We start from the raw sequence: 13,388 nt of genomic DNA, 5'->3' as shown, positions 1-13,388 counted from the left end.
ACCAGAATATTTGAGTAGAAACAGTAACTCGTGTTTGTTGATTTCCTGTTTATCAGACTTAGTATTAGATATTTTACATGATTTATTTCCAGTTTACACATCGTACTCTAAAAGTGGGTGAAAAAACCCAGTCACCACCAAGAGGTTAGTAAGTAACTTGTGCAGGGTATAGTTACATAGCTAATAGGTGGCAGAGCTGGAATATGACTTTGCTCCAAGGGCATTAAGGTAATGGAATTTCTCTACTAGGTCACTCTGCAAAGAAGGCAGTCTTTTTTCTAGTCTCCCTATCATTCCTCCAGCCATTACGTAGTAGAAGGGTATTCATTGGCATCTGGTAGTCAGACCTCCAGAAACGTTTTTCAATTTTTTTCTTAAATTCAGAAACTGTTACTTTAATTAATTAATTAATTAATTTGGGGGTGGAGGGGGACTAGTACCTTAGATTGATTGTACTTTCTTATAATCCAAGTAGCAGCAGCTGTCCTATCCTTTGGAAGTGAAGTCATTGAAATTAATAGACCCCCAGTGTCTTTGTATCACAGTGCTCAAGACTTACATTTCCAAGAGATAGTTTTATCAGTCTGCCTTGGATCATGTGCCTTTTTCTTAGCTGGGGAGGGGAGGACACCTTGATTGATGCTCTCACCAAGACTGTATGAAATAAGGGATAGAGAGTTCCTAAAAAAATTGGGTTCTGTTACAGAAAGAAAAGGAAGGGGTTTCTAGGTGGGTAGAAACAATAAGGGACCATTATACAAAGAAAAATCCTAATCTGAGGACAGCTCCTGGTTAATGTGGTTATTTTAAGCTTGGAGATATATCTGGTTATTGATACTCAATATCTGGGCACGTTTGAGAAAAAATGTTAAGAACAAGAAAAAAGTTAAAAATTTAAAAATTGGGAAAGAGAGTGACTAATTAACTAATTAACATATGTTCATTGCATATACTGTTTGTAAAGCAAACTAACCTGGAGGTTTAACTTACAGTATGTCACAGCAGTTAATCTGAAGTACATTGAAAATGATGTGCATATGCACTTAATGATATGAGATAGTTTTTAGAAAGTATGCACGGTAATGAAGAGCTTGTAAATAAGTGTGGCTAGTATATCATCTATATTTTTTTGTTATAGGAAAATGTTAAAGACTGAAGCCAGTTGCCAGTTTAACTATTATAACTTCTGTTTACTCAGTTCCTCTCCTTGCCTCCCCAGCAAACCTCATGTAGTCATGTAAGGATTGGTTCTTCATCTGTTCTTTTTTCAATCCATGTCTTACTGCAGAAACTCAAACCTTTTCTTACTTAAAGCCTTTGAAACCTGGAAACCTATCTCTTAAACTCAAAGATATGGCTTTTAAAATTTTGCCTTTCTATTGATTTTAAAAGCCTAAATTTGAAACTCAGAAGCCAAAGTAATGACTCTTGTTTTCTGTGCTCTGTTGTGTATTTCTTTTCCTTCGGCAATAATTGCCTCAATAACTGGTAGAAGAAAAATGTGTGGAGAGGACAAGGAAGTAGTGTTGGGTAAGGAACCTTGATCAGTATTTTCAAAAGGTATTCTGGTACACCTCTACCGCTCTCTTTACAGATAAGTAAATGCAAGCTGTATGCGCCTTGAGAAATGGGAAAGCCAAGCTAACTCATGTCATTTTGTGTTAATAGAGTACAACTATAAGGACAGCATTTACTGAGGACAAAGAAAGGCATACTCAGGGAAGTATGGCCTGACCACCTTTATTTCATCCCATAAACCTCTTTGTCTTATAGATTTCCCTTTCAGATATCAGCTTTAGGAAATTCGTATAATAATTTTTTAATTAACCAACCCCTGAAGTATTATTTTAGGAAAGAGAGAGATCTAGTTTATGCACATACTCCTGTATGTATGTATTTAAATTTGTGCTTGTGGCATTACCTACAAGATACATGCTTCATTCATGCATAAGATGAAGTTGCGAGGTGAAGCTGGATAACTTGTACTGCATTTTATTAACACACATAAATAATTTGTATTTATCTCATTTTAATATATGTAAGTTAAACTTCAGATGAATCTAGGTTGCAGTGAGCTATATACAAAGAAATGATACATTAGGAATATTTTTAAAATATTGTAATTGTTAGGACACATTATACCTTTAAAATTACTCCAGATGTGGGGTATGTAGGCACTTCTATGATTCTTTCAAAAATGAATGTTCCCTACCCAGTTTAGGATAGAAAGTTTTTCCTTTTCTCCTTCTTCATATTCAGATTTCCATGTTTGGCAGAACAAACTATAAAAGAAATATATGAAATGTCAAACATACTGAAATAAAAGTTTGAATTTTTTAAAATAGCCAGCTGATCTTGAATTTTATATAGCACTCCTTTTATAATAATAGATTTTATTAATTAATTTTTCTAATATTGCTAAATTAAGTTTTCTATAAATGTCACTGAGTATGACATCGAGTATGATATTAATTCTTTGGTAGAATTTCTTTTTAAGTTTTCAAATACACAGTCAAAAGACAATATGGAATAAAAGATCATACAGAAAAGCGCATATATGAAAAGTTATACTCATCCTGTACAATATCTTATTTGTTATTATTACAATAGTATTGACTCTATTCCCTATGTTGTATTTTCGTTCTCCATGACTTATTTTATAAATGGTGGTTTGTTTCTCTTAATTCCTTCACTATTTTATCCACCCCCCACCCCCTTCTCCTTTGGCAGTGACCAGTTTTGTATATTTTGAGTCTGTTTCAGTTTTTTGTTTGCTTTGGGATTTAGATTCTACATATAAGTGAAATCATATGTTATTTCTTTTTCTTTTCTCTTTTCTTTTCTTTCCCTCCTTCTTTCTTCCTTTCCATTTCTTTCCTTTTTCCTTTCTCCTTTTCTTTCCTTTCCTTATTTCGGATAGTGTAATACCTTCTAGGTCCATCCATGTTGTTGGAGATGATAATATCTCATTCTTTTTCATAATAGATGAATAATATTCCATTATGTATAGATACTAAAATTCCTTTATCCATTCACCTATCTATGGACACTTAGGTTACTTCCATATCTTAGCTGTTATATGTAATGCTGCAGTAAACATAAAGGTGCATTTATTTTTTCTGATTAGTATTTTCATTTTCTTTAGGTAAATACCCAGAATTGAAATTATTGGGTCATATAGTTTTTCTGTTTTTGAGGATCCTTCATAATGTTTTCCATAGTGGCTCTACCAGTTGCATTCCAACAGTGCATGAAGGTTCCCTTTTTTCCACATCTTCACCACATTTGTTACTAAATTTTATCTCCTTGATACTAGTCATCTGACAGGTATGAGGTTATACCTCACTATGGTTTTGATTTGTGTTTCCCTGATGATGAGTGATATTGAGTTTCCTTTCATGTGTCTGTTGGCCATCTGGATGTCTTCTTTGGAAAAATGTTGATTTAGGTCCTCTGCCTGTGGTTTTTTAATTTTATTTTTTATTAACATATAGTGTATTATTAGCCCCAGGGGTCCAGGTCTGTGATTCACCAAGTTTACACACTTCACAGCACTCATCATAGCACATACCTTCCCCAGTGTCCATAACCCAACCACCCTCTCCCTACTCCCCCTCCCCTCGGCAACCCTCAGTTTGTTTTGTGAGATTAAGGGTCTCTTATGGTTTGTCTCCCTCCTGATCCCATCTTGTTTCATTTATTCCTTTCCTACTCCCCAAACCCCCCACATTGCTTCTCAACTTCTCATATCAGGGACATCATTTGATAATTGTCTTTCTCTGACTGATTTATTTTGCTCAGCATAATACCCTCTAGTTCCATCCATGTCGTTGCAAATGGCAAGATTTCATTTTTTTTTAAATCTCTGCCTGTGTTTTAATTGGATTTTTTGGGGGGTGTTCTTTATATAATTTGGATATTAATGCCTTATGAGATATACCATTTGCAAATATCTTCTCCCATTCAGTAAGTTGCCTTTTCATTTTGTTGGTGGTTTCCTTCATAGTGCAAAAGCTTTTCAGTTTGCTGTAGTTCTTGTTGTTCACTTTTTGTTTCATTTCTCTTGTTTGTGGAGGCAGATCTCAGAAAATATTGCTAAGGCTGATGTCCAAGAGTTCACTGCCTATGGGTTTTTGTGTTTGTTTCTTTTTTCTTGTTTTAAGAGCGTTATGGTTCCTGGTCTCACATTTAGATCCTTAATCCATTTTGAGTTTATTTTTGTGTATGATGTATGAAAGAGGTCCAGTTTCATTGTTTTGCATGTAGCTTTCCAGTTTCCCCAACATCGTTTGTTGGGAGACTGTTCTTTCCCCATCAGGTTTTCTTGCCTCCTTTGTTGTAGATTATTTGATCATATAAGTGTGGGTTTGTTTTTGGGCTCTCTATTCTATTCCATCGATCTCTGTGTCATTTTTTTGTGCCAGTATGTTACTATTTTAATTACTATACCTTTGTAGAACATTTAAAATCTGGGATTATGATACCTCCAGCTTTGTTTTTTTCTTAAGATGGCTTTGACTGTCTGTGGTCTTTTGTGGTTCCATGCAAACTTTAGGATTATTTGTTCTACTTCTGTGAAAAATATTATTGTTATTTTTAGTAGGGATTGCTTTTGAAAGTGTAGATTGCTTTGGATAGTATGGACAATTTGACAGTATTAAGTCTTCCAATCCATGAGCATGGTATATCTTTCCATATATTTGTGTTATCTTCAGTTTCTTTCTTCAGCATCTTTTGGTTTTCAGAATACCGGTGTTTCACTTCCTTGGTTAAATTTATTCTTAGGTGTGTGTTTGTTTGTTTGTTTTTTAGATGCCATTGTGAATAGGATTGCTTTCTTAATTTTTTTCTGCTAGTTTTTTATTAGTGTATAGAAATGCAACAGATTTCTCTGTATTGATTATTTATCCTGCAACTTTACTGAATTCATTTATTCTAATAGTTTCTTGATGGTGTCTTTAGGGGTTTCTGTATATGGTATTATATCACCTACAAATAACAACAGTTTTACATCTTCCTTACTGATCTGAATGCCTTTGGTCTTCCAGTACTTGTTGAATAAAAATAGTGAGAGTGCTCTTGTCTCTGATCTTAGTGGAAAAGCTTTTGGCTTTTTACCATTAAGTATAATGTTAGCTGTAGTTTTGTCCTATCTAGTCTTCATTATATTGTAGTATGTTCCCTCTGTACCCACTCTGTTGAGAGCTTTTATCATTAACAAATGTTGGATTTTGTCAAATGCTTTTTCTGCATCTGTTGCGTCTATTGAGATGCTCGTGTGATTTTTATCCATTTTGTTAATGTACAAAACATTGATTTGTGGATTTTTTTTTAAAGATTTTATTTATTTATTTGACAGAGATCACAAGTAGGTGGAGAAGCAGGCAGAGAGAGAGAAGAGGAAGCAGGCTCCCCGCTGAGCAGAGAGCCTGATGTGGGGCTTGATCCCAGGACCCTGGTGGAGGCTTTAACCCACTGAGCCACCCAGGGGCCCTAGAATATGCTTTTTTTAAACACCATTGCTCTGTATGTAGAAGCAAATAGGGATAAAGGGACAGACCGACCTACAAACAGTCTGTTGGGGACAAAAGCTGTTCTGGCTAAATCCCATGCTAACATGTCCTGTAGCAGTCCCAGAAGTTGTAAGGGACAAAACCTAAAAGCCCCAAAGCACAAAATATTGGTACATAGGGTCCTCTGGTTTAAAAAGTTTGAATCCTTAATTTCTGGTTTTCAGATATTTTGAATTGCTTCATTGTTTTGTAAGTTAGATGTCAGAGTAGTTTCTGCTGAGTAACTTTTAGAAAATCATTAAAGACAAGACCCATAGTTAATGTAAATATTGTTAATTGTATTGCTCTATCTTTTGTTACCTCATGAAAATGAGTATCTACTTTTTTACTTCTGCTTTATGTCTTGGAGTAATATATGCTTCATTTGTTTATCATCTTTGTGGTGCAACAACTTGACAATTCTTATTGTGGGGCTGCTGATGTATTGTGTGGATATATGTTAAGTGGTATAGAAATTTTGCTTTTTATATTTTGAATAGAAGAGCAATTAAGATCAGCAGTCCATGTTTCTTTAACTCTACCCAAATAAAGGCAACATGGGGTGGGGGGAGTTGGAAGTTTTCAAAATATATCATAGTAGACTTTTAAAAAACATTTTTTTAAAATTTCAGTCTTAGAGATGTTGAAAAATAGTGAAAAGAATCCTTTATACCTTTCACCCAGATTTCTGAAATGTTAACATTTTACCACATTTGTTTATTTTCTCTTACTCTTTTTCTCACTGTTCTATGCGCTATTTGCTATGTAACACATACTGTTTTGTGTGTGTATGTGTGTATGTATAATACATCACATAATGTGTTTGTGTGTGTAAATACTTAAGTGTGTATTTCCTTATGAATGAATATTCCCTAATAAATAGCCACAGTACAGTTTTCAAAATCAGAAGATTGATATTGATATGTGCCATTATCTGATTTAGAGACTGTTCACAAATTTTCCAGTTACTTTTCTCTGTGCTTTAATGTAAACAAAAAAAACCCCCTTTTTTTCCTTGTCCACATTCTAATAATCCAGAAGCAAGTTACGTTTAGTTGTCATGTCATTTCTCCTTTAATCTAGAACAGTTCCTCAGTCATTCTTTGTCTTTCATGACTGACATTTTTTGAAGAATGTAAGCCATTTATTTTATAGAATTTTCCTCAACTAGTGTTTGTTTTTCCTTTTAAGATTCAGTTTATGCATTTTTGGCCAGAAGTGATGTCATCGTATCAGAAGACCATTGAAGCTTTTGATACGTCCTTCCAAAAACATGTTTTAAATTACCAATTTTATTATTGTATAGAAAGCAGAGTCCGAGATTCTCAAATTTGTCCAGACATTATAAATACTCATTATGTTCATTCTCCAGTAGTTTTTTCCTTAAGAAAATTTGTGGCCTTTCAGCCAGCTTTTACCGAGTGGAAATTGCTGAATAAAATCAGGATAGAGGAAGAAAGAGCTAGTGTAAAAACGCATAAGGTTGTTTTATGTAAATCAACATGGGCTGTTGCAGGGATTGAGCTTTTAAACCCTCAGCCAAGAATGATACATTATTCATTCCTGGAGTACATCTGCCAGAACACTGAGATCAATATACTATTCTTCTTTCAGTAGTTTTATACTTTCCAAGGCAAATATTTCCAAGGCAAATATATCAGATAGGAAGGGAAGGGAGAACCCTGTTCTACCTGGTAGAAGTAAATAGACATTAAGTTTGTTTATAATATTCAGTATTATATTGAGTCAGGGACAATGTTTTTATTACCTTTGTATCTCTTATACTATCTAGAAGAGTGCCATTAAGTACAAAATTCCTAATAAATGTCTTCAGTTGAGTTTAGTTTGTGCTGTAGAGACTTTAGATCAGTGGTTGGGCCAAATGCTGCTCTTCACCTGTTTTGTAAAGTATTACTGAAACACAGCCATACCCACTTATATATTATCTGTGATTTCTTTTGTGCTACTGTGGCAGAGTTGTGTTGTTGTGACTATGTGGCCTCCAAAGTATTTACTTCTGGCTCTTTTTTGACCCTTCTTTTGGATTATGAGCACTTTGGCATTAATTTGTTTTTGTTTTCCTTCTAGAGCACACAGTGAGATGTTTTACCACACTGTGTATAACTTAGGGAATAATGCAAGTGTAACTGCAAAAAAATTTTTTTTGGAAGTGGACTTTGCTGGGTTTGAGAGCATCTGTGTATTTAAATTTTGGTAGCTTTGACTTTCCAGAGGGGTTATACCAGTTTATACTTAAACTAATAATTTTGTGGCAAGCGTTCTTTCCCCATAACTTTGCTAACTCAGTGCGTAGTCACCTGTTTAATCTTTACCAGTCTGATAGAGGAAAATGATATTGTAGGTTTGATTTGTATTTCTCTTTTTTTGTGTTGGATTGAACTTTTTAAATTTAAGAGCCATTTGTGTTGGGTTGAGCTTTTAAAATTTAAGTCTTTTTTGTGTCCTTCCTGGTATTAAGTCTCTTAAAAGTATATAGTGAACATGTGTCAAAGATTTATTTACTACTAGTAAGGAAACTAGCTTGATGACAAAGATGACTTAGAAGAGAATGTGTGAGTTGATGAAGTATCGGTGAGAAATTTTCTTACAGGGCAAAAACAAAAACCCTAATACTAGAACTCTTAAGTATTATCTTTTCTACTAAATGAAATTGAATTACATTTTTGCTGGATGAAAACAATAATTTTCAATTTATCAGTCTTCTCTAAGTTATTATCTAACTTTACAGAGTCAATGTCCTAATCCATAGAAAATAATAAATCAAAGTCTTCTGCCTCAGAGCAAAAGATGACTACTAGGCAGGCTTATTTTTGATACTGTAGTATACATTTGTAAGGACATGCTGTGGTCTTTAGCCTTATTTCAAAGTTTTGGATGACTTTTCTTGATGTTTTCCTTCCTCTGTTTTACTACATTTCAAGTGATACTATTTCTTTATGAATTACTAGTAAACTATTAAGAAGGTTACATAGTTCACCATTGTCTCTCATAAAACATACTGTTCTTTTTTTGCTTTGTAGGAACTCATTATACAATGACAAATGGAGGCAGCATTAACAGTTCTACACACTTGCTGGATCTTTTGGATGAACCAATTCCAGGTGTTGGTACATATGATGATTTCCATACTATTGACTGGGTGCGAGAGAAATGTAAAGACAGAGAAAGGCATAGACGGGTAAGTGTTTTCAGTAATTTATAGTGTAGTGTATAACCAGATAATTTAATAATAGATTTTTGCCAGTGATCTCAGGCTACCAAAATATATATCATGCATTAAAGTACATTTAAGTAAATTTCTACATTTTATGAGTAATACATTTTTTTTTCCTCTCTCTATGTAATTTTTTAAAAAAGTTTGTTTATACCTCTGGAAAGGACTTGAGGTAGCTTAAAATAAAAAAAGTAAACTAGTTCAAAAAAGGAAGGTCCAGGAAAACACAGCATGTGAGTTGGGGAGGAAGATTGAGGTATAGAGTCAGCACGATTTTTGTCTTTGAGCAGCACAGCAGCTACAGTAAAGGAGGAAAGTTGTTATGTAATTCCCATTATTACAAAAGAAGAAGCATATTGGAGAGATAGCTTCGTGGGATTTTACTGTTTTCTTTTATATCCTTTCTCAGTTTTATTTATCTGTTTTTAAAGTGGTTTTTTTTGTTTGTTTGTTTTTTTAAATTTAGTTTTGAGAGAGAGAGAGAGAGAGAACATGAGCAGGGGTGGGAAGGGAGAGGGAGAAGCAGGCTCACCAATGAGCAGGGAACCTGATGCGAACTCAGTCCCAGGACCCTAGGATCATGAGCTGAACTGAAGGCAGATGCTTAATTGACTCAACCACCCAGGCACCCTCCTTTCTCAGTTTTAAATGCTGGGATTTCTCAGATTGAGTCCTGTAAAGGGCATATTCAAGTTTTGTAATGAATCACTAATTTAAAAATAAGAATTACTTACATTGTAATATATTTCCAGTGGTTTTTATAGCAAATGTATATTTCAGATATATCTTGGGATAAAAAGAGTTGAGCTAAAATTTCTTCAGAAATCAGCTATTCCATTTGTAACATCAAAAAAAGAAATAGATAAATTTCTGCTAAATTAAAAAAAATAAAAAATTTAAAGGTTTATCTGTATTTTATCCATTAAATAAAAAACGTTAAAAGAAGAATGGCTTAAAAGTGCCACTTGTGAGTTGTGACTTACTGATGTAATCCAAAAATAAATTAAAAGAAAAAAACTCTCTTTGAAAAATAAAATTCCAAATTCCAAAAGACTTGTTATAACTTTGAGGTCTGAAATTTACTTATAAATGAAAATAACTGCTTGTAAAATTAGTTAAAACCTTTCATGTTAATGTATACATGTATACATTAGATACATAAATTAGAATTAGATTATTTTGTTTATAACCCCTGAGATTCATCAGTCAGTATTTACCTTTTTGAAGATACAATCCAGTGGTGATTTTCAAAGTTTTCCAAGTTTTTTATCTTAGAACACATTTTTGTTTTATTTTATCATCTGAGAATACTTATGTTTTAGATTTATTTTTTTAATTTAAATTCAGTTAATTGACATAGTGATTATAAGTTTCAGAGGTAGAGTTCAGTGATTCATCAGTTGTATGTACACAGTGCTCATTACATCACGTGCCCTTTTTAATGCCCATCACCCTGTTACCTGATACCCCGACCCTCCTCCCCTTCAGCAACCCTGTTAGTTTCCTATGGTTAAGAGTCTCTTATGGTTTGTCTCCCTCTCTGATTACATCTTGTTTTATTTTTCCCTCCCATCCTCTTTGCTACTCTGTTTTGTTTCTTAAATTCCATATATGAGTGAAATCATATTATAACTGTTTTTCTGTGATTTATTTTGCTTAGCATAATACCCTCTATTTCCATCCATGTTGTTGCAAATGACAAAATTTCATTTTTTTTTGATGGTTGAGTAGTATTCCATTGCATATATATACTGTATTCTTTTTATCCATTCATCAGGAACACTATTAAACTCAAAACTCTAAACAGTTATTGAGGATGCCTAGGGAATTTAGTTTATGTGGTTATATTAATTGATATTTACCATATTAGATACAGAAGCTGAGAAATTAAAAAACATTGATTTATTTAAAAGTAACAAAACCCCATTACACATTAATATCAAAACATAGTTTTATAAAAGCAAAAGAAAACGTATTTTTATGAAAAATAACTGTGTTTCCCAAAATAAAAAAAATATTTAGTGACTGATTCCCAGTACTTAAAGACTTTTCTAAAGCGATCAGGATTGATACTAACAAGTATGATTTTTTTTAATATTGTATAATGAAAAGTGTCATTCTTATAAGGATCCTTATAAATAAGGAATCTGTCATCATTGCAGTGATATATGTTACATTTTTAAAAATCTCATTATTGTTGGTTTAATGAAAGACTGCTAGATTTTAATATCTGCTTCTGCCTTCAGTGTGTTGAGGTATGTTATTTGGGTTGAAATATATGAAGAAAATCCAACCTCATATAGATGGGTAGTTGGAAAATCTAGGAATTTTTTTTTTTTTTTTTAGATTTTTTTAAATTGTCAGACAGAGGGAGAGAGAGCGAGCGAGCACAGGCAGACAGAGGCAGGCAGAGGCAGAGGGAGAAGCAGGCTCCCTGCCGAGCAAGGAGCCCTATGTGGGACTCGATCCCAGGACCCTGGGATCATGACCTGAGCCGAAGGCAGAGGCTTAACCCACTGAGCCACCCAGGCGTCCCAAATCTAGGAATATTTTAATAACCTTTTTATATCATTGTAGATATTCTTTGATTCTATACCAAACTGACAGGTGGTAGTTTCTTTTTTTTTTTTTAAGATTTTTTTTATTTATTTGTTAGAGAGAGAGATACAGAGCGCAAGCACAGGCAGACAGAGTGGCAGGCTAGAGGCAGAGGGAGAAGCAGGCTCCCTGCCAAGCAAGGAGCCCGATGTGGGACTCGATCCCAGGACGCTGGGATCATGACCTGAGCCGAAGGCAGCCGCTTAACCAACTGAGCCACCCAGGCGTCCCGAGGTGGTAGTTTCTTAAAGATTAGTTGCCAGTGGGTAATCTGAAACTCTACCAATGAACTTTTTATCTTTTGTTACAGTAAAATCATTTCACCTTCAACTCTAATGAATAATTTTGTAACATCATGCAGTAATCATTTGGAAAATATTCAGTTTTATGCAGTTCTTTCAGCTATTGACACTTTTCATTAGATGATATTAAAAAAACAGCATTTGTTAATATCAACACTGATCTCTTTATAAAAGTCTTTAAGTATTGGGAATCTGTCATCCTTACAGTGATAGATACAAGTTTTCCAAAATTGTTTTTACTTCAAAGCTCAAATTCTGTCACTAGAAATAAATACATATTTATTTCACTTGAAATGATAGACTTCTTTGGTTTGTTTTTTGGAGGATGCCTGTAAGATTCCCAAGTCTGAAAAACCATAGTTTGGTGTCTCTTTCTTTCAAGTAAAAATGGCATATCGTGTGCAGGTGTCAGCTTTATTTTGTAAATCACATAAATACTTTTCCTCAAGGCATAACCTCACACTAAAGTATGCATCAAAAGGCTTTATATATACCTAAGTCATCGCACCTAATATAAACAAGACTCAATGACTGAGGCATAATAACTTTTACTACTACATCAAAGTCATTCGTAAGTGAAACTGGCGTTTACTTACTTTGTTTTTTTACTGAGATACGTGGCAGTGAAGAGTAGGATGACTATACCAGTATGTTTGGATGCTGCTGCCTTGATTTGTGCTTGGGAGAAGCCGTTTTGCGTTTGCTTTTGCATTATCAGTGAAAATGTAAACACAGTGAAATAGGCACATCGTGTTTTAATATTACAATGCAAATAGTTTTTATCTTGAAGACCTGTTTGAGAAGGTCTTAGGGACCCTCAGAGTGTATGTGACCACATTGTAAGAACCAGTGTTTTAATCCCATATGCCTATTGCAGGTGCACTGTCACTCCTGCATCTTGTATGAGTGTTAGATAAATCAGTTGCAGTGAGAACTGTATACATTTACAACTCATTAACATACTCTGGTTGGAGTTTAAATGTGTTTCAAAGTGAGGTAGTATGAAAGTGTCTGTAAGACATCATGTTCATAAAATTCTAAAGCAAATTAAAACTAAAAGATACCATGATATACTTTTTCTCTTTGATTTTGAAGGTAGTCCATAGGTCTTGAAACATTTAAAATAATATGAAGTAGTCAGTGTTTTAGCTGGTCTTATTAAAGGTCTTTTTCTAGATAGGTCAAATACCATTTTCTGTACTTTGATCTATGCATAAAAAATTTTTTTTTTAAACCTGGGGAATTCTTTTTTTTTTTTTTTTTAAGATTTTATTTATTTGTCAGAGAGAGGGAGAGAGAGTGAGCACAGGCAGACAGAATGGCAGGCAGAGGCAGAGGGAGAAGCAGGCTCTCCGCCGAGCAAGGAGCCTGATGTGGGAGACTCTATCCGAGGATGCTGGGATCATGACCTGAGCCGAAGGCAGCTGCTTAACCAACTGAGCCACCCAGGCGTCCCAAAACCTGGGAAATTCTATATATTGGTGTTCTTATTGCTGTTTTTTATTTAATTTATTTATTTTATTTTATTTTATTTATTTATTTTTTTAAGATTTTATTTATTTATTTGTCAGAGAGAGAGCAAGCGAGAGAGAGCACAGGCAGACAGAGTGGAAGGCAGAGTCAGAAGGAGAAGCAGGCTCCCTGTGGGGCAAGGAGCCCGATGTGGGACTCGATCCCAGGACGCTGGGATCATGACCTGAG

At 34.2% G+C, this 13,388-nt stretch overlaps 1 protein-coding gene across 5 annotated transcripts in view; it reads left to right on the top strand.

Moving 5' to 3' along the window:
- The window catches only part of CLCN3 (chloride voltage-gated channel 3), a 100,885-nt gene that overhangs the window by 47,674 nt on the left and 39,823 nt on the right, over positions 1-13,388 (top strand). For all 5 annotated transcript variants that reach the window (XM_059374139.1, XM_059374113.1, XM_059374121.1 and 2 more), the window contains one exon: positions 8,594-8,751. In XM_059374139.1, coding sequence (XP_059230122.1) covers positions 8,594-8,751 — 158 coding nt within the window. The remainder of the gene's footprint in view (positions 1-8,593; positions 8,752-13,388) is intronic.

Source organism: Mustela nigripes, chromosome 1 (assembly GCF_022355385.1).
Source record: "Mustela nigripes isolate SB6536 chromosome 1, MUSNIG.SB6536, whole genome shotgun sequence".
Lineage (NCBI taxonomy): Eukaryota > Metazoa > Chordata > Mammalia > Carnivora > Mustelidae > Mustela > Mustela nigripes.
Note: the sequence above shows the minus strand (reverse complement) of the source record. Positions and strands in the feature narration are given on the sequence as shown.